General features: G+C 38.2%; 2 protein-coding genes and 2 pseudogenes across 6 annotated transcripts; 3 read left to right on the top strand and 1 right to left on the bottom strand.

The window, feature by feature from the left end:
• The first annotated feature begins 169 nt into the window (after positions 1–169).
• Positions 170–2,988, top strand: LOC126584808 (transcription factor bHLH18-like). 5 transcript variants are annotated; one of them, XM_050249161.1, is made up of 5 exons: positions 170–387; positions 715–795; positions 1,039–1,593; positions 1,783–2,157; positions 2,407–2,988. In XM_050249161.1, exons 2-5 carry the CDS (start codon positions 760–762, stop codon positions 2,479–2,481), a joined length of 1,041 nt encoding a protein of 346 aa, XP_050105118.1. In that variant the 5' UTR covers positions 170–387; positions 715–759; the 3' UTR covers positions 2,482–2,988. The 5 variants fall into 5 exon arrangements, with proteins under 5 accessions (XP_050105118.1, XP_050105115.1, XP_050105114.1 ...); XM_050249158.1 differs by having other exon boundaries at positions 170–397; XM_050249157.1 differs by having other exon boundaries at positions 170–405.
• An 8,173-nt stretch (positions 2,989–11,161) lies between these two features.
• LOC126584239 (uncharacterized) lies at positions 11,162–13,347 on the top strand. The gene is made up of 3 exons (XM_050248686.1): positions 11,162–11,438; positions 11,530–11,862; positions 12,336–13,347. Exons 1-3 carry the CDS (start codon positions 11,322–11,324, stop codon positions 13,149–13,151), a joined length of 1,266 nt encoding a protein of 421 aa, XP_050104643.1. The 5' UTR covers positions 11,162–11,321; the 3' UTR covers positions 13,152–13,347.
• Positions 13,348–13,390: 43 nt separating this feature from the next.
• Positions 13,391–15,248, bottom strand: LOC126584240 (malate dehydrogenase, glyoxysomal-like; annotated as a pseudogene).
• Positions 15,249–16,631: 1,383 nt separating this feature from the next.
• The window catches only part of LOC126584313 (uncharacterized oxidoreductase At1g06690, chloroplastic-like), a 44,912-nt pseudogene continuing 35,351 nt past the window's right edge, over positions 16,632–26,192 (top strand).

Below are 26,192 nucleotides of genomic sequence, written 5' to 3'. Positions count from 1 at the left end.
TTAAAATTTCAATGGCTAGATAGTTGGTGAAGGATCCTGCTAGAAGTCCACAAAGCAACAAAATTGGATTTCTAGTTAATATCTATATTTAATCCACAAATTAATAATCTAATTTGCTTGCTAGCTATAGTTAGCATTCAAACAAATTCACGAGGAACAATAGTACAAACTTAGAATAATAATGGGAACATTAGTAATCAAATCTTGCTACCTATAAGAGAGAGAGAGAGAGAGAGAGAGAGAGAGAGAGAGAGAGTTCAAAGGTGAGGTACAGACAGATGAACTACACAAGAACTTAGCAAGAGCTATAAAAGCTTGAGGCTGCGGGTCAAGGTCTTGTACGATCTCTAAGGGAGAGAGAGTCACTTGCAAGAAGAATAAGCTTTGGTCATTAATTGTTCGAGTGTAAGCTTTCTTACTTCTAATACTATTCACTAAATATTTGTCGTATGATTCAGCTTCTTCTTCCAAAGTTTAGGGTTGTTTTTTCTTGCACAATTTTAGAGTTTTGATTTGCATATTTTGTACCGAAAGGGAGTCTGTTAAGAGATCCCACATTAGAGATGGAAGTATTGCATACGTGCTTAAAACATTTTCGGCTTCTTTTAATTTTTTCTTTTACCAATTGTTGATACTTGCATTCTAATAGAACACGTTGAGCGGATTGTTTTGTACGAGGCCAGTAACCTGTTACAAGGATTTTGTTTTTTCCAGGAACCTCCCTTGAGCTCTAGGTCACCAAGAAAAAGAAGAAATTTAATGGAGATTTCATCAAGAGGAGGATTATCTGAGATGGTAAGACGATTAATTCTGCAGAAACCCTTGGTGTCTTTTACTTTTGGACAAAGATAAAAATATGCAACAAAGCTTCTGCCTTTTTATGTGTAAAAATTCAAGGATTATTTGGCACATAATTAATAATTTGAAATTGTATTAATATTAATGTTTTGGACTTGTTCGAAACAGTTTCATTCATTATTTTGATGAATATTGTCTATTTAATTTGATAATAAAGAAAGAAATTGTTTTAACTTACAGGGAATGGAAGATCCCTTCTTCATCAACCAGTGGCAGTACATGAACTCTTTGGATGATCTCGGTATGCTCCCACCAGCAGCTGCAATTGGAGATAATTTACAACACTCTCACTTCCACCCAACTTTCAACCTCAAAACTCCTATCGATAATTCTCATACTGGTATTGATAGACCAGCGAAGCAGCTCAAAACCGATGGATGGACTTCATGCAAAACCGATCATCTTGTATTGAATCCACAAGTTGCTTCCTCACCAAACATTCTTTCGTTCGTCAATTCTAATCACGGAAACCAAATGGTGGTGCTTAAGCCTAAGGAGGAGGCAGCAGCAGTGTGTTCAAAGAGCACCAACACTCTCCCTTCTGATATATTGCTTTCTCAAGGTTCATTTGGAAACCAAAATTGTTTATTTAAGGCCAGTCAGGGAACAAATAGGAACAGCACAAACCCTCGTCTTTCAGCAACTCAAGATCATATTATCGCAGAAAGGAAGCGCAGAGAGAAGCTCAGCCAGCGGTTCGTAGCTTTATCTGCACTCATTCCTGGCCTAAAGAAGGTAACAGAAATTATGTCCTCTATCTGTCAATTCACTGCAGATTTTATTCAAGGCATTCTTTCACATTTGATTGTCTCGCTTTTACTCCAAGCAACCAGTAGGTTTTGGGATGGTATCAGTTTTAAAATTGGATTTTTTTACCAGCTGAATAGCGTTTCTAATCATGAGTCATTCTTCATGCTATGACAGATGGACAAGGCTTCTGTTCTGGGAGATTCAATCAAGTACATCAAACAACTGCAGGACAAGGTAAAGACACTTGAGGAACATACGAGAAACAAAAACATGGAATCGGTCGTGTTTGTGAAGAAAACACAGCTCTTTGCCAATGGCGACAAAACTTCCTCAAACGAAAACAACTCCACGGGCCCGTTTGACGCAACACTACCTGAAATCGAAGCAAGGTTCTGTGACAACAATGTCTTGATAAGAATCCACTGTGAGAAAAGGAAAGGAGTTGTGGAGAAAACAATATCAGAGGTTGAGAAGCTCCAATTAAAATTCATCAATAGTAGTGTCATGACATTTGGGAGCTGTGCTCTTGATGTTACCATTATTGCTCAGGTAAGTTTCCTTCTCAATTGCATGAATCAAATTTGTTGCTTCTTAATATTTCCAATGGAAATGATTTCCGCACGCTCATCTCTCCTTCTACAAACTAATATTTATTTATGTCCCTTAGACTCTTTTTTTATCCAATCCAAAAAGTAGAAATAAACAAGGGCGTGTTGGGGGATAAAATTGGTGTGTGGAAATCACTTCCCTAGTTTTAATCTAAAGTCATTTTTGAAACAATATCTTGATCTTTGGCAGATGGAAGCGGAGTTCAGTCTCTCGGTGCAGGATCTCGTCAAGAATCTACGCACAGCTTTCAATCTGTTCATGTGAACAGAATCTACGTGCGGCTTTCGATATGTTCTTTGCTGCAGAAGCTTCAGAATAAATAGGAGTATTTCCTCAAATATGCAACCAGACCAAGTTTAAGTACCCTTTTTAAGAATTTATGTTTACAAGGCCTGCAATCCTTCACCAAGTTACCTTCAAGCTTGTTTGCTGTCAGATTATTTTGCAGGAGGGTTTTTTCACATCACCTTTTTTGCATGGTTAACTTGTTTACCATGCTTATTTACCCAACTGTTGAAGCAGGTTATCTCACAGCTTGTCTACGAGCTTTTTTTTTTTTCCTTCAAGGAGTTTGCGAAATGCAACTCATCCCTTTGTGTCCCCTAGGGTTTTTTTTATAGGTGAGGATAAAAGCAGGCATTTGTTTGGTCAGTGTTTTAGAGGCATCTTGAATATCTGATTTCGTAAGCCTCTTTTCGTAGTAATCTCCTTTTTATATGTAACCCTTTGGTTGACAATGTCATGGAAAATAAGTAATTTTGTGTTATTTTATGTGACAACGTAATGTCCTGTTACTTTATTTAGTTTCTTGCAGTTTGGACGAAGTTTCACTTTGGTTTCTACGTTTTAAATTTTATTGAATTTGTCAACAAGTGCAATACACCTTACATGTGTGTCAAACCTGTTACAGGGACTAATGAAACTTGATAGACTATAAAGTAAAACTTGATCCAAACTATAGGGAATTAAATCATGGTTTTGTCAAATTAAATATCAGAAAGACGGGTCAAAGGCCTACTTCTAACAACATTAATATTATCCCGAGCTTGGTAATTACCACCTGAAAAATTTGTTATGTGTGAGGTTTTATATCAAAATGACTTGGTATTAGTTGGAGTGGAGTTAAGATATTTAAACTCTTATTTTCTTATAAATACAGTTGATGTGAGATATATTAACAAGATCACCTTTTTTATTTGGGAGTTTTAACGAAAAGCCCGTTGTACTGTTCATTTTAACGAAAAACCATATTTTTACAATAAAAAGTCAATTCTGGTACTATTCACTTTACCCTTTATTTTGTCCTTATCGTTAAAACTCAAAGTTTTCAAGCCATTTTTCAGCTCTTTTCATTAGTTTTCCTTTTTTATTTTCCTTGTCCAAATGACAGTGTTAAATACAAATGTGCAAGGAAAAAAGCACACAAAATGATTATCTAACAATCATAGGGATAATTGACACACCCCGACTAAGATTAAGGCATACTGGCCGTCACGTGAGAGTGACGTAGCCATGTGCATAGTGCGGAAGCAATAGATATAAGAAATATAAGAATAATTAAAAACCGAATTACTAAAGTGCACTACTAAGCAGGAAGTGATAGGAGTTAGTTACAAAAGTAAACATTCCTAATCAGAGCATAATAAGTCTAGGTGCAGTCCAGTAAGACAAGTACTAGTTATACAGTACCAGGAATGTCCTACTATTATTTAGATAGGTCAGAACTGCTGACGTCCTCAAACCACCAACTGCAAGCTTACTTAAAACCTGGAGGGGCGCAAAACAGAAAACGTGGGTGGGCAAAAACAAATGTTTTACAAAATCATTTCATTTATCAACATAACTAACCCCTTGCTGTAAAACATGTATAATTTTTCCCAGAATCAAGATATAAGCATATACATAAATATATATGAAATCAATTCAATTCAATTCATATAATCATTTTCATATATATGCCATGCGAAGATATAATAGAATAAGCAATTCAGGTAAGAATAATTTCATAGAATTATAACATGTGAGCCGGAACCCCTATGGTAGTCTGTACGGCTGAATTCATAGCTCAAAAGTCACTCTAGCTGGAGTCACTACTATGACCTATACGGCAATATACTGCACAAAAGTCGGAACAAAAAAAAAAGGTCTATACGACAATAATGGGTGTAATATAATCATGCTCAATATTGCTCTCACATAATAGCTGGGCGATAAATCGCTAATCACCTACGAGTTGGAACCATAAATAAGGTCCGTACAACAAGACTGTGTACCTAAATTGGATCCAATATGAGCATATGGTGTGGGAGGTGACATAATAAACAGGCATGTGCCATATCTATGGCTAAATGACAATCACCCTAAGTGCAGTTTTATGAGCTCAACATTAATCAATCACATATTACCTCATCAATGATTCACATAACCAAATACAACTTACCTGAGCTTACCTGAGCGTCCACAGCACCACATTTATATGTATAAAGCATCACATACCAAATCATGTATGAATTATAAACTTATATGCATGGCATATATGGCATACTATTATTTAAACACATATTTCTAGGAAAATATCAAGTATATAATGTATACTGAAAACCAAAAGCCCACTCACAAGTATGTTGAAGGGTCGTAGCCCCCAAGTCGCCCTTGGATACGCTCGTCCTTAGGATACGTCTCACCTATATGCGAATTAACTATAAAAACGTTATTTTAAAGCACATAGACAAAACTAGCTAATAACTTCGCATACAAAGCTCAATTTTGGTATTTGAATATACCAACGTGACTTACACAACCTCACGAGCATCGTGATAATTTTAAAATAATTTTTCTGTGGCTCATGCGTCCTCACGCGCTGGGGAGAGCACGACCTCACGCGCATCATCTTTAACCTCCAAATGCCGGAACAGTGTCGTCGGCACCAGATTCTGGGCAGACCTGTAATTGCCTTTTTCTCACTCGTTTTTGCACCATTTTCCACAAAATGCCACAAATTACGAGAGGAAGAAGGTTATACCTCTTTGGAGCTTCAAACCCCTCGAAAACTCTTCGGGAAAATCCTACCAAAACTGGCCACCTTTGAACCTCGTGATCCCGACGTCAAAACCGAGCCAACGAAGCACTCCGAGCTTTGTGAGAACCTCCTAGGGGCGCTATGAGCTTGGATTGTCCTAAAACATAAATATTCCAAAAGTTCTTGAATAGTGCTCAACTCGGAGCTTGAGTTTTCAACGTGATAACGAACGAGTTCTTAACCGAAATGGGTACCTTTGAACTCGTAATGGAATAAGGAACACAATGGTGTGCTTCACACCCTCGATCTATGAAGATTTGGCTTGGTCCAAGGTTGTCCGTACGGAGGAAAGAGAGGAGAGAGTGAGTCCAAGAGAGAGAGTACAGGAGAGATGAGAGAGAAAGGGTATGGATGTATGAGTGGTTCCAAAATGCACACCAATCAAAACTCTTTAATCTTTTAGTTCTAATTGGGTCCAATTAGTTAGGGATAGAACTAATTGATCCAATTTCTTAACCCAAAATACAAACACACACCCGACGCTCAAGGGTAAATTCATCTTTTCACAACCACGATAATTATTTCTCGAGACGGGCTGTGACATAATAGTTGAATAGGATCATATAGGCTTGTATCAAAATTACTGCACATTAGCTGGGAATATAGCTAAGTAAGCAAACTGGTTTTTGGGATTGGTGGTTGCTGGAGAGTAATAAGACTATGAAAATTTGACAGTAGCTAGTTAGAGACAAGTGCTTATATTATAAGGAAGACTAATGAAAAAGGCTTGAAAACTTTGAGTTTTAATGATAAGGATAAAATAAAGGGTAAAGTGAATAGTACCAGAATTAACTTTTTAGTGTAAAATATGGTTTTTCGTTAAAGTGAATAGTACCAGGTGCTTTTCATTAAAGTTCCCATTATTATAGCCTCAAAGGGTTATCAAAGTTTGAATTTTGTTCTCATTGGATGTGGAGGTCTTATCTTATAATTTAGGTGAATAATAATGTTCTCTCCTAGCCCCCACTTAGATTGTGATCTTTTGGTATGACGTTATGGCAACTACCTCTCTCAAGTTTCAAAAGAATAATCCCCCTTGATTGTAACCATGAATTAACATCACTTAGATGGGGGAAAAATTAAAGAAATAAGACAAATGTAGCCGTTGATTGGTCGAGCTTTCATACTGAATGAGTATAAGCAATTAATTTATTTGAGTCGCAAAGTCTTGCGCTAATTTTGTCCGTTAGTTTTGTAGTCTCATATTAATAATGATTAAAAATTGTCTCATATTAATCCCTCAAATTTTATTAGGGCAAGCTGGTACGAGATTAATAAATGATATCTCTGTTCTTGTCACAAAGAATTGGGTATTGTTAATGATTAGTTTTTTATTTTATTTTTTATGAGAAAAGTATGATATTCATTGGTGATTGGTTTTACTAAACTGTATTTAGGACTAGAGAGGGAGATGACCGACGACAAGAGAGAGAAGAAGGAGAAATATAATTCTGAGGTGTGTGTTATATCACCCCATTGTGCCTTCATTATAGTAGCAGGATATGTTATATCATTATCCTAATAGGATTACAATTCTAATAGGATAATATCTAACTTAGGGAATGTTCCAAAATATTCCTAGATACACCAGGATTTACACAATTACATTCTTAATCTAATATGACTCTCCCCCTTGAGTGTAAATACTCAAATAAAACATCGCATTAGGTCTTCAGCAGTTGAGGTAGAATAGTTGATGAAGTTGTCGGAATAACGGGTGAATGCAAGAAAGTATGCATTGGTAGCAAAACTTACAAAATCTCGTTATGGTAAAACCTAAGGTAGGTACAAAACCCATAGACTAAGGAGAAAAATGAGAAGTATGCATAATGTCTAAAACCAACGTCATACGGGACGAAAATAGTGAACTCAATGAAGTATGAACATCCCAAGATGGGTGCCTCATCAAAACCTTGTTAGGCAACAAAAACCTAGTGGGAAAAATGCTCTAATCGTAGGAAAAAGAATACATAAGATCAAGTGAGTATGCTTCAGAATACTCCCCCTGAGTTAGACATAACTTCCAAAAAATAGAACTACAAGCAATTCAACTCAGATAATTTATGCATACCGATTCCTTGGACGAGCTTCTGAAAAGTAGACTTGGGCAATGACTTGATAAAGAGATTGGCCAGGTTGTCCTAGGAATGGATTTGCTTGACTTCAATGTCCTAACGCTGTTGTTGTTGGTGAGAATAAAAGAAGTTCGACACTATATGCTTAGTGTTGTCTCCCTTGATGTATTCATTCTTTAACTGTTCGATATATGCTGCATTCTCTTTAAAGATCGTCATAGAAAGGTCAACAACGGTAGAAAGACCACTAGTGATTTGAATATGTATCATGACTGCTCTCAACCAAAAACACTCACGCGAGGCTTCATGCAAGGCTAGAATCTAAGCATGGTTCGAAGAAGTCATAACTAACGTTTGCTTGGTAGACCTCCAAGATACTACGGTGTCTCCAACAATAAAGACATAGCTCATTTGAGAACGTACCCTATGTGGGTCAAACAGATAACCAGCATCTTCGTAACCAACGAGGCAAGAATCAACCTGGTGACCGAGGAGGTAGGCGACTTCTCTAAAGGATTCATGGGTGTAGAACAAGCCTAAATCCATTGTACCTTTGAGGTATTGGAAAATGTCTTTAACACCATTCCAATGTCTACGTGTAGGCGCATTGCTGTATCTAGCCAAAAGATTAACAGTGAAGGAGATGTCGGGTCTAGTGTATTGAGTCAAGTACAATAAAGCACCGATTGCACTTGGGTATAAAACTTCAGGCTCCAAAATCTCTTCATCATCTTCCTTGGGATGGAAGGGATCTCGTTTAGCATCTAGCTTCCGAACGATCATAAAAGTACTCGAAGGCTTTGATTTATCCTCATTAAAACATCGTAACACCTTTTGGGTGTAGTTTGATTGATGTACTAGGATTCCATCCAAACAATGGTCGATCTCCAGGCCAAGATAATATAGAGTTTTCCGAAGATCCTTTATCTCAAATTTCGATTTCAAGTGAAAGACAATTTCCTCAAGCTCTGCAGGAGTTCCGATGAGGTTCATGTCTTTGACATAAACTACAACGATTACAAATCCAGAATGTGACTTCTTAATGAACACACATGGGCATAGTTCGTTGTTCACATAACCCTTACTTTTCAAATATTCACTCAGACGGTTATACCACATCCGTCCGTATTGTTTTAATCCGTAAAGAGATAACTTTAATCTAATCGAGAGAGTGTTTCGTGGTTTAGAACTATTTGAACCAATCAATGGAAGTCCTTCTGGAATTTCATGTAGATTTTCGTATCTAGATCTTCATAAAGATACATAGTTACCACGTCCATAAGCTACGTATTTAGTTTTTCGGAAACTAGCAAATTGATAAGGTAGAGAAACTTTATGACGTCCATTACGGGGGAATACGTCTCCTCATAATCAATATCAGGACGTTGAGAGAAGCCTTGCTTTACGAAGCGTGCTTTGTATCGCACTATTTCATTCTTCTCATTATGCGTCCTTACGAAAATCCACTTGTAGCCCACATGCTTCACAAGTGGTGGAGTAGGAGCTACGGGGTCCAAACACTTTGTGTTTCGCAAGTGAATTGAGTTCGACCTAGATTGCTTGTTTCCAGTTTGACCAATCTATTTTTCGTCGACATTTATCAACGGAACATGGTTCAATGTCATTGCTACGCATGATGTCAGTAGCTATTGTGTACACAAATGCATAATCGATGATCATCTCATTCTGATTCCAAACCTCATTCAATATTGCATTATGGACGAAAATCTCGCAATTCTCCGGAGGCCAGTACGTCTCGTCTAAGACATCACCGTAGTCTAAAATAACCTTATGTATTGGAACATATGAGTAGGCGATGGTCAGATTTAGACTAGGGTCACTAGTTTGTGCCGTTTTCCTCTTCCAGGGTTGTGAATCTTTTGAAACAGGAGGTTTGCCACGCTTCAGGGTAGAAGTAGATGATTGGCTAGCTGCTAATGTACCATGCCGTGTATAAGGTGCGGCTGCCCTACCCTCGATGACAGTTCGCCCTTCCAAGACAGTATTACAACATATGTTAAAGTACCTCTAAGTAGCGAATAATTGATAGTGAATCATAACCTACATAGATTCCCATTCTTCTCTGATGACTCATTTTGGTACGTAGTGGCGGCGCTATTGGCACATAGATTGCGCACCTAAATACACGTAAATACAAGACGTCAAGCTCGTATCCAGTAATCAACTGTAATGGTGAGTGAGGTTGGGTAACGGTAAGCCTCAAAAGAACCAAGTGTGAGTGCATCGGGACTACGAAAGATAGTCAACGGTTCAAAGAAACGAAATAATTTGTTGAATCGTTAATTGCCAAAAAAGTGAGCTTCAGGCCAATAATTTTGGATTAATTGTCAAATTAATGGACTGCGGTCACTTTAATTAATTCAATAGATTGCAACAATTCAAGTTTGATTGTAAAAGCAAAATAATAACTTTCGGGTTAATATTAGCTTAATAGGTAATTATAGGAGTATAGTTAAGAAGCTAGAATGCTAAAAAAATAGCATTGGGTTCGAAAAAAAATCGCAACCCAATTCGGTGGGTTGGCTGCCGTGTACGAGTCAAGGCCCTAAATGGGGTATTGGGCCATCGGTTAGTTGCAAAGCAATCCAAGTCATTGCTGCTGGCCATGGACCATGGGTCTAGGATAAAGCCCAGCAGCTAACCTACTGGTTTTGGGCCACAAAAGGAGCGGGAAACACTGGTCTGCACGGGGTTGGCTTGAGATGGGTGTGCGCAAAACCCAGTAAAAGCTGGCTTTGTTGTGGATTGTTTCTGGGCAAGCCCAGCCACAAGGGCTGGCTTGTTGTGGTCTCGGGCTGAGGCACTACAAAGCCCAACAGAAGCTGGCTTTGTGGATAAGCCGTGACATGGCGAGCCCAGCAGCCATGGAAGTTGCAGGCGAGCCGGGGCTAAGGGACGAGCCCGCAAGCATCAGGCTTGCTGGTGATAGACCTAGGGCGTAAGAGCAAGCCCAACAAAGCTTGTGTTGGAATAAGCTAGGGCTGCATGCCCGTTTCATAAACCCAAACGAGGCTCTCGGCATGGTTGTCCAGTGCGTGCAGCAGGGGTCAAATGTTAGATCGACATCGTCCTAGGCACGACATGGCTGTATGCCAGCCGACATTCGTCGGTGATAGTGACGGCGGAACGAGAAAAAATCCTAGATTTTTACCCCTTTTTCTTTCGAATTCTAGGGTTAAAAACCTAATTGCTTCTAAATTAATTTCGATGCTTTGACTCACAAATTCTACATAGCATAATTGTGTAATGCATGAACAAATAAATGAACACATATGCAATATATATAATTGAAAGGAAAATATAAATATAGGAGGTTCATGCATCTTGAGAAATGTTTTCATGCTTCAAGGTTGTTTCAAATATCTTAATTTAGTTTAAAAGAACCTGATTGGCATAAAATAGTTGAGCTTTTGATGTTGTAGAAAAAAGTCTCCTCCACGATCTTTCAGTTCCTTAACTTCTAGCAAGAGCAATAAAATGTTATAGGCCTAATTTACTGAATTATATTTAGGACTAAAGAGGAAGAGGACAGGCGGCGTAAGAGAGGAGAAAGATACGTAATTCTAAGCCGTTTATTTTTCCGTAACGGTATTACCAACCTGAACCCGAGCAAATCACGCACGCCCTTGACAAAACCCGCGAAACACGCGGCCAAATCTCAGCCAATCACGCACGCCCTTGACAAAACTTCCTCCCTTCCCATTGGTCCGTTTTCTCCACGTCATCACCCTCTAGATTCTGCACCACTTAAAATTTCCCAAAGAAAATTAGGAAAATAGGAACAATCCCGAGAAAAAACTCCCCACTTTCCCCAATCAATAAAAGTTAAACCCCAGAATCCAAATCCAAATCAAACCCACCAGCAAATTCATCCCCAAAATTCCAACATTACAGTTCCGATTCTTCCAAAAATTCCAAATCCAAAAACAATGGCTCTCAAACAGCTGTTTCTAATCCTCCTAACGACACAATTCCTACCGTCTTCTCTCTCTCTGATTTCCGCGCCGGAGCTCTGCCCTCCCTACGCCACCCCCAGAGCCATCTCCGTACGCCCTCTCTCTCTCTCTGCAATTGGAGTTTTTGGGTTCGGATTGGTTGATTGATTGATTGATTGAGATTTGGTTGGTTGATTTGCAGGATTTGAAGGAGGCGATCGTGAAGGGATTAGGGTTTCAGGCGGAGGATTTGAATGTGTCGGGGTTCGATTTGAGGGACGCGCACGTGGGGCATTCGGTGGTGTACGAGTTCGACGTGGAGGTCGACAACAAGGTCCTACCTTTCAAGCTTCTGGAGGACGTCGACCGCTGGGATTACGTTGATTTGCCCATTTTTCGGGTCGAGGACGAAAATGGGTTGGTCCAGAAAGGCAAATCGGGTGGTGGGTTGCCTCAGGTTTTGGCTCCATTTCAGCTGGCTGGGCCCATGGAGCTCTGGATTCAGGACGCCAAAGACATGAGGATTTCGCTCCCTGTAAGTATTCGGCTATTAAATTTTGAATCGTTAGCCCAAGTTTTTTAATTTTTCGTACAAGCAATAGTCTGAAACTAATTTAAAATATGGGCTAATCCGCTATAGCCAATGTGAGTTAGATGAGATAGAACTAGACTCATAAAATATTTTTGATGAATTTGTTTATCAAAACGTATGCATGTGAGTTTCTTATTGTTATAGAAATAATTAGATTTTGGGGGTGATCTGAATACATGAAAAATGTTTAGCTGGAATTAAATTCAAGATTGGATTCTCACCGATTTTGGTGGCACGAAAACATCACAATAGAAATCCGTCATTTATTCGATGACACAGTAAAAGTTATAACTTGGTCTTAATTTGAAATATATGATTGACAAAATTAAAATGATGAAACCAAAAAATGCAATGTGACCAGCTGATTTGGGTTGAAATTTGGGAGTTTCGGAACTGATATGTTGAATGCTATGCAGCATGATGTGGATGCTGGTGTGTTGAAGAAGGTGATGTTAGCAGAAGGAGCTGTGGTCACGGTGAAGGGTGCGAGGTCTATGAGCCTACGCCACCCTCTTCAGCTCCCATTGCCATTGAACCGAACCGGCAATGGGTTTGCTTCTGGTCTTGTGACCTTGGCTGAATGGCTGCGCCATGCTTCTCGAACCCAGTCATCTCCGTTGTTGTCTCTCCGCATTGTTGGTCTGACTTCCCTCGCATCACCGTCATCGACCTCTCCCTCCGTGAACAACAAGCTCAAGCTTAAGCGCCTTGCCCCAGGGCTTGTGGAGTTGTCCTCACCATCCAACACCAGGCCCATTTCCGTTGAGCTGCAAAACCAAGAGACCAAGGCCATTTTAACCCCGAGCTACTTCAGCACGGTCTGGCCCCTTGCTTCCGTCAATGGCTCGAATCCTAACTTGGTGGGTTTTGAGTCTCTACTTGCATCTGTTTTGGGTCCTAAGGCCAATAAGAAAGGATCCTTCAAATTATTGAAGGCAGATGTGTCTGCACAGACATTTTTGAAGATCGGGTTTGGGGTGGAGAAGAAGCTCAAAGAAGAAGACGGGATTGATTTGAAAGGTTTCCCAAAATGGAGGGCAAAGCCTGAGACCTTAAGGTTGCATTTTGAGGTGCTTGCTAAGGTTGAGGGTGATAAAATCATACCGGAGAGAGTGGTTCCAGTTAACCACGTGTCAGTGGAGGACACCGTGGCACCCAGTGAGCTCTTGGGGAATGTCTCCATGTCCACTGTCCCTCTCATTCATCCTCCGGCAAGCCCCTATACCTTGTAAAGTTTTTCGGTTTAGGGTTTGCTGATACAAAATCTGGAAGTGTAAAGATATAATGATTTTGTACTTTCTTTTTGTTGAAACGTGAGGACGATTTAGATGAGGTCCGGTGATACTACTGTAAAAATTTATGTAATGAAGTTACCGAGGGTTTAAATTAATTTATGAAAATTCAGTAAAGACTTGAATATTGCATATATTATTTACAAATCTCTGTAGGAAACTTGAGAATTTACTAAATTTTACTTCTTGATGAACGAAACCCCCTTCTGGATGTTTGATGTTAACTCCGTTTTCGCCTTCTCTAATCCGATCCTACGGATGATCCATGAAGAATGTTTAAGTTGCTCTATGGTATTTTGCAGCAGCACAATTGTGGAGCGTACATAATTAATAACTGTTTTACCTCTCATTCAGAGGCCCGAGTTGGTAGATTTCCTCGGCTCCGCTACGACCAAGCCAAACCTTGGTTGCGAAGAAAGGAAGTTCGGTTACCTGCCACAAAGATTAAGCGTTGTGCTTGGTTATTAGAAGTTCAGAACTTGATTAAGACAACGTTGACGCACAATAAGGCTAGAAGAGAGTACCTCGGAGGCAACAAAAGTGCATTCAACAACACCAGCATCTCTTCTCAAGCCACGGAGGCATGCATACGCAAATTTCACTGCTGTATATGCCTGCGGATTGTTTTAGTGAATTCCAAGACTTGCTAATCTAATTCAAAAAAGAAACAGTATGTATACGATCGAGCAATTTGAAACGACTAACCATTGACAGTGTTGTCGAACCAGCCCCAGCTTTCGCCTGCAAAATTGCAAATAAGATTTTGTTGAAGAACAGACACACAAGAACAACCCCTGGACTCAACAATAACATGGAAGAACAATATGCGTCAAACCAGATTCATAATTCACAAGCTAAGAGGCATGACCTCAACAACTTCTGTTCGACCGTTTTGAATCCAGTTTGTTAGGTATTCTGTTTCTTCTTTGGTGAAGGAGCAAGGAGGCTTGACCTGCATACACAGACACACCGTCTTTTGAATTTTGCACGCTTGTGCAGCAGCCCATTTATTTTGAAGGTAAGATAGGAAAAAACCACGAACAACTGGAACATCAACTTCTGCATGACCACCAACAACTGGAACATCAACTTCCCTAGGATCAAGTCCAAGAACTTCCGCCTGCAAGGAAATTATGCTAGTGGAAAATGAAAAAACCATGAACATAAATGATAGGAAGCACACAAACTTGTTCGACTAGTACTTACAACAAAAGTATTTGCTCTCACGACATCGAGCATTGTGACTCCTAGAAGTCGCTTTGGGTCACAAGTGCCACCTTTCTTGAAAACCTCTGCTGCGATAGGAACTGTAGAGTTCACTGGATTACTGATTAAGTTAACAATTGCCTTAGGACAGACTTTTGCAATGCCTTCACAGATGGTCCTGACAATTCCGGCGTTGATGTTGAAGAGATCATCCCTTGTCATTCCAGGCTTCCTTGGAACACCGACAGGTATGATCACAAGGTCTATGCTCATGAGAGCGCTCTCCAACTGTGGCTGCCTTAAGAAACCAAGCACCTAAACTTTGCTTATCAGCGCGCGATTAAATCAGATATGGATGACTAAGATGAATCGCATCAACTTAACTAAACTGTATATCTTATTCGTTCATATCTAATCGAAAGGTTCGTATACACGATTTAAATTGAGCATCTCAGGTTAGGTTCTCATTACAATGCTTCCATACCTTACAAACATCAACATCATAACTTAAGCCTCATTGTCATTAACTAGGAACCATACAATTTTATAGATTGTAATAACATTTTTGTCCAAAAATAGCGAGAAAAGTAAATTTGATGAAGAATTCATACCACAGTAACCGGTATCCATGTGACTAATGTCAGCTGTGACACCGGGGGCATTAACAACATCATAGAGATGAAGAACTGAAACCAGTGGGTTCATCTTCATCAGCATTGCAAGAGGTTGGCCAATTCCTCCAGCAGCACCCACAATTGCCATTTTAAAGCCCGGTGCTCTGCCCTTGGCTCTGCAGTCAGCTCTACTCAATGTAGAACCCTCCACCTTCATCCACCACAACGTCAAACAAAATGACATTAAGGGACCGTTTGAGCCAAATTTTGAAAACTAAAGAAAGTAGCTTTGAATTTTCAGCAACTAAAAAAATTGGCCCCTAAACAAATTTTCATCATAAATTTCAAATAAACTGAATGTTAATTTATGATACTAATTACTACTTCATCAACAAGTTATAAGTTTTTTTTATTTATGAAATAGTGCATCAGAAAATAAGTTATCTCAAGTCACGTAATGCATTTTTATGAAGCCAAAGGAAAACCCGAGTTGGATTCGGCCAATTGGTTAGGGCAGTGTGCACTCTCTTTCACCCAAGTTTGAATCTTATCTATTTACATTAAATCAGTTTAGAATATCGCTTTGTCAAGAAACAAGGAAAACCCAAGAGGGAAAACCTGGGAATTTGGAGGAAATAGATGAACTGAGATCCTTGCAATTGCATCATTGAGCTGAGATCCTATCCAATTTTCTCAAATGTGGCTTTCACAAAATTAGAACCAACAACTTCCGTATGAGTTTGATCCAGACTGGTATATACTGATGTGCTGATGTGGCATGACTCTCCCATTCTTGGATCAAAAAGCAACCCAGAAAGGAATATATGCTAGATTTTGGATTGTCCAATAGCACAGAATAACTATTTTATGAGGTCTATTAGACTCTAGGGGTGTTTGTTTGACCTTCTTAGGTGGGACTGGACTAGACTATACTAATTGCTAGTGTAGTCTGATGTTTGGTATGCACAAGGATTAAGTTTCATGGGATTAGATCAGACTCACTTGGAGTTCTTAGCGAAGCACCCCAAAAAACCCCCGGACTCGTAAGACCTCCTGCGCTCCTGTGAGAGAGAACCTCGCTTATCCTGCAAGAGAGTGTGGTCGACGCACTGCTCCCTCATCGTCGTCCTCCTCACCTCATCTCTGCGTCCTGCTTGCCCTCAGCTGCATACTACTCACCCTCATCTGCTCCTCTTGTTTGGTAAACTTCGAATCCGACATTATTTCTTCGATTTGTTTTGCAGATTGTGATATTACTGGGCTTTATTTGATTTAGGTGTTTTGGGTTTGAGAAATTTTCAATAATAGACCTCTGCACTTGAACAAATTAGGGTTTTAATTTTCAGGGTCAAATTGAGATTAGAATTTAGGGTTTTCAAATTTTATGCCATTTTCATATTTCTTTGATTTGTAATTGTTGTTGTAAAGGGATGTTGCAGTAGCATCACAACTGAATCTAACCGTTGTTTATAGCTTGCTTGTGGATCAAACAGTCATCCTGTTACTGAATCCTGCAGTGTTCTCCAGAGCATCTATCCCCCAAGTAGTCTTCTTTGGTCGGGCAGTGTGAACTTAGTTAAAGTCTCGTCACTTGATACCGATGGCTCATGCAATTCCAGCCGTCCATATTTCATGGAACCTCGAGGACCATGTCCTTCTTCACTCTAAAGTCATCGGTCCCAGCTCTTCAATCTCCAATTCTTCACCCAACCATCACAAACTACTTCTTTCACTCCTCATTAATTTCCCACAAATCTTTGTCTCCAACCCTCCAAATTTCTTTGGAGTTTGGAGTTCTAAAACTTCAGAAACCTCACTTTCAGAAAACTACTTTCCGATTTTTGGAAATTTGAATAAATTTATCCATCTAATATAATTAGGAGGTTACATTATTTACATTTTGTTTCTGAAGAGGTGTATTTGGGTAATCAATTTTCAGGGTATCTCGATGGTCTTGGAGATGTTGTTGAGCTGGGCCTTGTGAAGGTTGTTGGTGTTTCCAACTACAGCGGTATAATTAGATATTTTATCTATTTATTGTTGATTAAAATTAGCAGTTCAAATCATGGAAAACATTTCTATGGAAAACTAACCAAAAGCCCTGAGAAACTTTCATTTAACCATAAGGACAAATAATTTCAAAAATGCCAAGGTTATCCTTGACAGAAAAAGACAAAGTATTCTAACTTCCAACATTCAGCAGAGTTCACATGAAAGCAAATGACAAAGTTATGGGCTCTAGGAGACAAACCATGCAGTGTATTCACATGAAGGAGACAAGCAAGTTCACATGCAAAACAAAAGTCAGACCACGTTTCAGACACAAATGACAAGTACCAAGGAGATGTGCACACCATTTATTTATAAATAATTTTAATACCATTGTATCCTCATTCAGTCTATATAAGTGGAGTTCCATTCATTGTAAAACATACCTGAATACCCTACTCTTACCATATACTCAGACCATCTTCATACTCTCAAACATCTGTAGTCTTCTTAGCATCCTTGTAAACACTTTCTTGTAAACAATTATCTTTGTAAACATTTCTCTTTGTAAATATTCTATATATCAATAAAAGTTCAAGTGTACATATTCAAGCAATCTCTAAGTCTTAAGTAAGTTTTCTTTCCTTTTAGTGTATTTGTTTAATTAGACTTCTAGTCCAAAATAGGGAAACACTATTGTAGTTATATTATTAACCTGCTACACTGACGATCATACTTTGTTTAAGCACTCTGTTATAGTTGAATGCTTGCCATACAAATAATTGGACATTAACCAGGATACCTTTGAATTCTTCATACCTCTGAGTTCAGTCGTTAAGACCTTATACTTTTATTGTGAGCAAGGTATAAAATATTGATGATATCGAAACTATCGGTGGTCCAAAAACACGGAAATTTCGATAGAAATATCGGGATACTATCGATATTAATAAAAATTGAATAAAAACCACGGAAATTGTAAGAAAAACTTGAAAGTTTTTATTGAAACTTTGCAGGATGTTTATTTAGTCAATTATCTATTAGTTTATCACAAAAAATTGGAAGGAAATGCATTGCATGATAGATATAACTGATTTAAGTTGATTATATAGCGAGCTGGCAAACATTGTGAGTGTAGAAAATATGTAGTAATTAATGAAAGAAGTTTAAACACACCATAATCATTTATATATAATGAATTAGTACAATATTTTACACTTTATACATTGCATGGTAAGATACATGAGTGACTTAGCAAGGTCTAAAATATTGATGATATCGGAAATATTGGCAGTCCAAAAAAATATCGGTAGTTCAAAAACACGGAAATTTCGATGGAAATATCGGAATATTATGGATATTTTAGACCATGATTGTGAGTAGTCGTTACGCTGAAACATGTCGAGTTCCATGTGCAAGGTTTTATGTCTAATTGTTATAATGGTCATCATACTATTTAACCAGGCCTTGCTTCACAAATTTGGTATCAGAGCCAAGTTTAGCATTTTAATAGTATAATTATAATAGTAAAGTACCTTGCGGACAGAAGTCATTGATACAATCGATATCAAACTTGTTTATTTTGTATGAAAAATAGATACTATTGTCCTTGTAGACCTTGTCAACCACAACCACCAGTTATTTATTGTCCCAGACACCCAACTATAACTAGCATAAATAGAAGATTAGCATATAACCTTGAAGAAGCAGAAGTTTTATCTTGGTTATCTTGAACATCCTTCATTTATTCGTAAATATAATAACACATAAGTGTAGTATAAAGTTTTAGAAGCAAAAAGAGCAACAGATCAAGTTTTAGAGACCTTGAGAGAAGAAAGAGAGTTTCTAAGAAACCAGCTAGCCGTAACTCTAGAGAAAGGTAAACTATAGTTTATGATAGATTATCTTAAGTTAGAAATTAGTGAACCTCAAAAAAGAAAAATAACCTTAGACCAAAATAGTTTAGTTTGTTATTTTCCATTGAGAAAGCATAATCATATTTTGCATAGTGAAGAAAATCCACAAGCCAATAGTATTGTAGATCTTATTATTAGTTAAGCAGAAAATATAAAATTAGAAAATAATAAGCATAATCATTTGTTAAAACCAGTTGTTAGAGCATTTTCAGAAAAATTCCATAAAAATAATTAGACAAAATTTAGATTATATTACATCTTAGTTAGAAGATAATAATAAAAATATTCAAAGGTTTCCTAGCAAAAAAGAGATAAAAGAGCTTGTTGACCTCATAGATAGTAAACCTAAGCAAGTAGAACTCAGATCATTAAAAATAGTTAAGCAGTTAAAATTAGAAGTTCAAAAGATTCAATTAGTGCAAAAGGAGTTGAGTGAATAAGTAGATAAGCTGCATAATAAAATAGATAAATTATTAGTTTAATGACCGATTCTAGAACTAGCAGAAAATATATCCAAGCTTTGAAAGAAATTAGTATGCTAGATAAAGAACCAGTAGGTTTAACAGATTTTTCAACACAAGTAGCCAGTAGTAATATTCCCATTAGGCAAAATATTTTAATTATTCAATTAGTTTTAAGTTTGGCTGAGAAATTAGATCAAGTTGAAGAACAAATAGCAGAAATAAACCAAGTTTTACATAAAACACCTTCATCACTTCCGCTATCTTTGTTAGAAAAATTAGAAAATTTAACATTAAGTACAAATAATTATATTAGAAGGCCTAAGATAAATCCTTTTGATAACAAAAAATGGAACTCTTTAAGAGAAAAAGAAAAGAAGTAGTTAGAGCTGAAGATATTTATCCAAATGAAGAAGAAGCACAAAATTTTATTAGAAGAGTTTTTGAGAGAACATAGAAAAATAAATATAATTTGTATCAATTAGGTTTATTTGAAAATAGAAGCAGAATTGTAAGTAGCATCAGTCAACATTAAGTTAGCTATATTGATAAAGAAGTTACACTTAATTTAATTAGTAAAGAAGCAGTTACTCATTTGAGAAAATCACATTTTAGTCAAATTAATATAGGAACAATATTAATTGGAATAACATGATTAACCAGAGCATAAGTAGGCACAAAAACTTTAGTATACATATATGATGATAGATGTGATAACCATCAACAAGCATCAATAGCAACAGTTGAAGTATCCTTAAGTTCAAAATTAGCAGTCATAGGATGTATTCCAAATTATATTATGAAAATTAATGAATTTAGTAAATATATTAAAGTCAGCATAGGAACAAAAAATTATAATATGAAGGGAGAGTATAAAAATTCGTGTATTAGCATAATGTATATTGGTAAAGTGTCTGATAGATATAATCATAAATTTAATTTAGAATTTCAAAATTTAGTTCAAACATTTGGTAATAAACATGTAAATATGATAGAAGCAAAACCCGTAGATAATAGCTTTTAAGAAGGAACTCAATGGACATTACCTAATTTACAAGTAGAAAGAAATAGACAACCAGATAAAGTACAAATACATGAAACTAGTACAGGTCAAACAACAATTAAGTTTAGTAATTACAAGCAACTAGAAAAAATAGAAAAGGATGAAAGTGAGATCGAAAATGAAAGTATTCGTATGACTTTTGATAATTTAGATATTAATTTAGTTGAGTAAAATTTTGATCATAATGTAAATAAGCTTATAGAAGATATTGATCATTTAGATGAAGAACAATATTTAGAAAAATATAAGACACATGATTTAGGACTATACATAATTTCAGATGAAGAGATGAAAAATATAATTTTAGAAATAGGAGTAAAACATATTTTAGGATCAAAAGAATATAATAATTTATTAGAATTGAAAGCAAAATGTAATCTAGCAGAAGAAAGTAGCACATCATGAGTAGAAAATTCAAATCCAGAATACACAGGTAGAACCGGCCAACAATTTTTTAGACCAACAAATAAACAATATAATGAAAAAGCAAGAGTAGATTACATAGAAGAAAGTATGATAAAACCATAAAAAAAATATAGGATTCCATATTTGAGAGGGTTAGAACAAATTAATATAGCAGGAAATATATTAAACTTAGATAATGTAAATCCGGGAAAAAGGTTGCGTACATGCAGCATTAATGTTAGATTTTAGTAATTCACAAAATATGTTAGATTATTTTGAACATACTTTAGATGATTTAGTTTTTTATTATTTCTAGTCATGGAAAGTTCAAAATCCAGAACAACATCAGACAGTCAAAACACATTTTAATATTGATAGTTTTGTTACTTTGATTAAACAAGAATTTTTAGATCATAATAGGTTAGATGTCATAAGCGAACAAGAACAAATAAGAGCAATTATAAATTTAGAACAATTAAAAATTTGTGATTTACAGTATGTAGCTGAGTATACCACATATTTTTTTTTAAATACCTAGGAAGAACAGGTAGAATTAGTGATATTAATTTATTAGATACTTATATGACAAAAATAAAAGGACCAATAGGTGAAAAGATTTGGAATGAATGGCAAAAGCATCCAAACAAAAATGATATTGCAATAGGACCAAGAATTCAACATGTATATGATATACTTAAACAAGAGTGTAGTCAAATAAAAGCTAAGAAACAAATTAGGAAACAATTTTACATGAGTTGTAAAAATATAGATTTACCACAACAGTATGGTTATGTTTGAGCCCAAAATATTGGTGTGGGCCGAGTAAAGAGTTGTTCTCAGCCTAGCAGTATAGTTCTAGAACCATCGCAAATTCTAGTTGTTATGGGCCGCTTGGTTAAGATCGGTCAAACCCTAGTCTAAGATAGATTGATGAGGTAGGTCGAATCCTAATATAAAAAGGAGTCTCAATAGGTTGAGGATGCTAAGATTTGAGAAGTGAATGTGGCCGGATAAAGAGTTTGGTTCAAAGTCCTAATGGAGGTAGGATTGGTTGAGTCTTGGTGAGATTAGGATAAAGAATCCTAATCCGAGAATAGTTCTGTTTCGACCATGACGAGAGTGGTTGCTATAAATAAGAAGAGGATGCATCATTCAAACCCTTCCAATTGAACACACAAATTGCCCTGCGTAAACCCTCGCTTTACGCGAAACCTCTCAACAACCTTGAGATTTTTATTTTCTTTTTTGCCGACACATCTTTAGCTTGGGTAAACAACATTGTGAAGGCAACCGGAAAACACCTTCAGTTTGGATAAACAACACTGTTGCTGTAGAATCAGCCGATCGCGAAGCACCTTTAGTTTGGATAAACAGTACTACGTCGAGGCTTACTGATTATCTATCCAAGTCTCGGTTGAGAGGGATTTTCGGATCCTTGTTGGTAGAGGTCATCTCATTATCCTTCTCGACGAAGTGAGATGTTACAGATTACTAGGCTCGGCGCATTAAACACATAGTTGTTTTATGATTGGATACTCACAAATGGGTTATAGAGTGCGGCATTCTGACGGTCGAACTATGTTTACAATTAAGACGCACATCTTCTTTGAGTACTTGTGCCCATATAGTTTGGTGTCGATTCGGCGTGCTTATACTTTTACGAATATAATCATTGTGACCGTATCTGACGCCAACGATTTGTGAACTTCGTAAAACTAGCAACCTTGTCATCAGGCTTTAGAACCCGAAGGTCGAGACGTGTTCCTTCATCGGTTGCAGTCATAAGATCAAGAAGTTAGTAGCGCGCTCAATGCAACATTAACAAATTTACTCCTCGATCGAGCTTGGCCGTCGAGTTGGCACACCCTGCACACAACCGAAGGACTTAGTTAGCTCATTAGTTACTCGGTCTGCATGCCATATAGGCTTGGTAGTTTTTAGGGTCAACATTTTGGCACGTCCATTAGGATCGGTGCTAAAACCTTTGAGTGTATGACCATTGAGACACGGTTAGTAAAAAAGAAAGCAATCATGGAAAAGTCAGCGATCGACCTTCCAGTTCAAAATCTCGGACAAGAATTGTCACATATGTGCAATCCTCTTGGTACTGTAACCCCTGAGGCTGCGAGTGCAACGCATCAAGAAAAAGAAGTTTGTCTCGGTAGCCAGCCTCCCAAGGCAGAAATTCCTAACAAAGTTGTAGGTGTTTTCATTAAAGGTATAGTAGAAGACTGCGATGATGGTGGTGAAGGTTTTGATCCACCAACTAGATCTTTTCTTCGGAGAAGACTCGAAGAGCAATCTCAGGTTCTTAGCTGAGAAGTAAGGAGCATACTTGAAGAAATACGCAGTAATGGTGAGGCGCACAACAAAATGCTTGAACTACTGGTTGGTAAAATTTACGATAGCGGACCTACCGATCGTTCTCGATAATTTCCACCTAAGGGTAATCCGTTGTTAACGCTATAGGCTGACACAGGATTTGCTCGGCTCAAAATTATCGACTCGGACAAAAAAGGTGGATTAAGTAGTAGGTCAGACCGATCCGACCAGAGAGAAAAAACGGTATCCATGGATATGATCAAAGTCCAAAGAATGATTGATTCGGTCTTGAAAAAGGGGCTGAAGTTTCCAAAATTCATCCATCCATACCAGCTTATGTAGAAAAGTTTGAATATCCCAAAGGCTTTAAGATCCCAGATTTCAGCCTTTTTGCTGGAGAATCGTCCCTGTCCTCACTAGAACATGTGGCATGTGTCACTGCATATGTGTCACTGCATGTGTCACTGCCATTATTCAACTTCTGGTTGACGGGCTAAGCATTCGCATGGTACATCAATCTCCCGCCTAACTCTGTCCAAAGTTGGGAGGAACTAGTCGAGAAGTTCCACGAGCAATTCTATTGGTCGGGGATGGAAATGTCAGTTTCTTCATTGCAGAGGATGGCTCAAGCATCTGATGAGTCACCGATGGATTATCTTACAAGGTTTAAATCGGCCAGAAATTGGTGCCGAGTACCTCTACCTGAAGTTGAATTTGTTAGGCTTGCTTTGAATGAGCTGGACCTGGAGTACAAAAAGAAATTCCTAGGGGCAAACTTCTGAGATATGTACGAACTGGCTCAACACGTCGAGCAATATGATTATTTGCTCCGAGAAGAAAAGATCTCGAAGTCCTTATCCCGGGGAACTATTTACAAAAATCCCACGGTATCCTACGCATCGGCCGAAGGCGAGGATTCCCAATATGTTAGTGTGGACGCGGCCGAGATAGTGATAGATAAATCGTATGCTTGCAGGGCGTTGGCTCAAATTAACTCCAAGGATGCCAAAAACCTTTCGACCATTGAAGAGATAGTTAAAACATCAAAAGTTTACACTTTCGATTTCACCAAGGCCGATGCAATCTTTGACCAGTTGTTGATGGCAAAGATCATCAAACTTCGAACGGAACACAACATTTCTAAGGCCGAAAAGTTGAAAGGAAAAACGTATTGCCAATATCATAATTCAAATAAGCATACGACAAACAACTGCGTCGTGTTCCATGATGTTATTCAAAGCTGGATTGATAAGGGCAAGCTAAAATTTTTTGATAAAAAATGATTGTCAATGTTGATCCTTTCCCTTCAGCGATAGTTGGCATGGTAAATGCTTATTTACCTAAGAGCAAAGGGAAATGGAAGGCCGAGTTCGTTCCAATACAATATGTCCTAAAACAGAATTCTCGACCGCGAATCACTATTTGCCAACGAACCACCCACATAGTTTTCAGGACCGGACATAGTTGAATCTATATCAGACTCCAGTGCAGAGGAAATTGATGGACCGATGGTTTTGTCAGCAGTTGTAAAGCACGCATCGTCTTAACTGAACCAAAGGAAAAACTACCTCAGGCTCCTACACCACGGCAACCATCCAAGGCCACAACAACACCTCCATAGGAACTTGGCGGAGGCCAACGCCAGAAAGTGTTCAATAGGCTTGACCTTAAAAAATGGATGGACGACCCCACCTCAGCCAGACGATGTCTTGATTTCAACGTGCCGTTTTATAATGAGGATTATTACTCGCGTAACTCCAACAACTCAAGTTCATCAGCGAACCAAAAAGCTTTCAAGCTGCCTGAGCCATGCGACCAGCGTTGGTATAGCTACAATTCTCCTATGGGCATGTATACTGCCTTATCCAAATCCCAGAAACGTCGACGCCAGTGGATAGACTGCATGGCTCGACGACAGGCAGCCCAGGCTACTACGGCTACCAAATAGTAGTCAAAAGACGCGGCAGGAAGTGGAGATGACAGACAAACCCCGACAATCATGACCAAATTACAAGGGCAAAGGGTAATTGATCGCGACTTTGAAACTATCATTTAAGAGTCTGAGAAGCGCATCTAGCTCCTTTTTTGACCCTGGGAGATGAAAACTCGTTTCGAGCACTTCAGAAAAGAAGCCGAAAGCAAGCGTCCCCCATTATCTCCTCAAGAGCCGTTAATAAAAGTTTGACGAAATCTACACCCTCCATTCCTTAGCGAATACATGCGATAATTTCACAAGAAACATTATGCCAATGACTTGTACAGCCTACCCAAGACGTGTCAAGAAACTTTCGACTTGGTACTGACTTGCCCTGATGCCTAACAGATTATCCAGAAAACCATTGATCCAACAATGAAGGCCAGATTTCAGCATATACGTGAACCTCAGGTCTTCGGTTTCGAGGTTGACCCATACAAAGACGTAGACACCACCGAGCTCTCTTTTTCTCTTGTTGACCTTTAGTATTTATGACATCATTTCGAAGTCTTCTTGGCCGTATCTCTCTTCGGTCTTACGGCTGATGAGAAGGAACGTGTGGCACGTTTAGATGCCTACCTAGACACAAGGGATGCACGGATCGCATATGAAGAATGAGCATGTAAAGCACTGCAGGGGCAACATCAAACACCAGTAACGAACGAGCTCGAGGGCAACAGTCAGAATAAAATAGGGTTAGTTTACATACCACAAGGGTAATTACGTGTTGAGGTACAAGATGACCAGGTCGAGGATGCTCCATGGCATGATATTGCAGTCCTCGATAACCCGGAAGACGACAACCAAGATCTGATAGGCCCTTTAGTCCTTGAAAATATGGAAATCAGCATGGTTCATGTTCTACCTGCTGAGTTTCAGCCAACTGCACACCAACCAAATTTTTTGGAAGGCGATGTGGTTGCCAAGGAAGCAACACAAGTTAATTTCATCGCCACAGTAGAAGATGAGCTAGCGAGTAAGGACGACAAACTTAAAGCAGCTCTGGCCATATTGTTTCCCAGCTCGACCT

Source organism: Malus sylvestris, chromosome 10 (genome assembly GCF_916048215.2).
Source record: "Malus sylvestris chromosome 10, drMalSylv7.2, whole genome shotgun sequence".
Lineage (NCBI taxonomy): Eukaryota > Viridiplantae > Streptophyta > Magnoliopsida > Rosales > Rosaceae > Malus > Malus sylvestris.
Note: the sequence above shows the minus strand (reverse complement) of the source record. Positions and strands in the feature narration are given on the sequence as shown.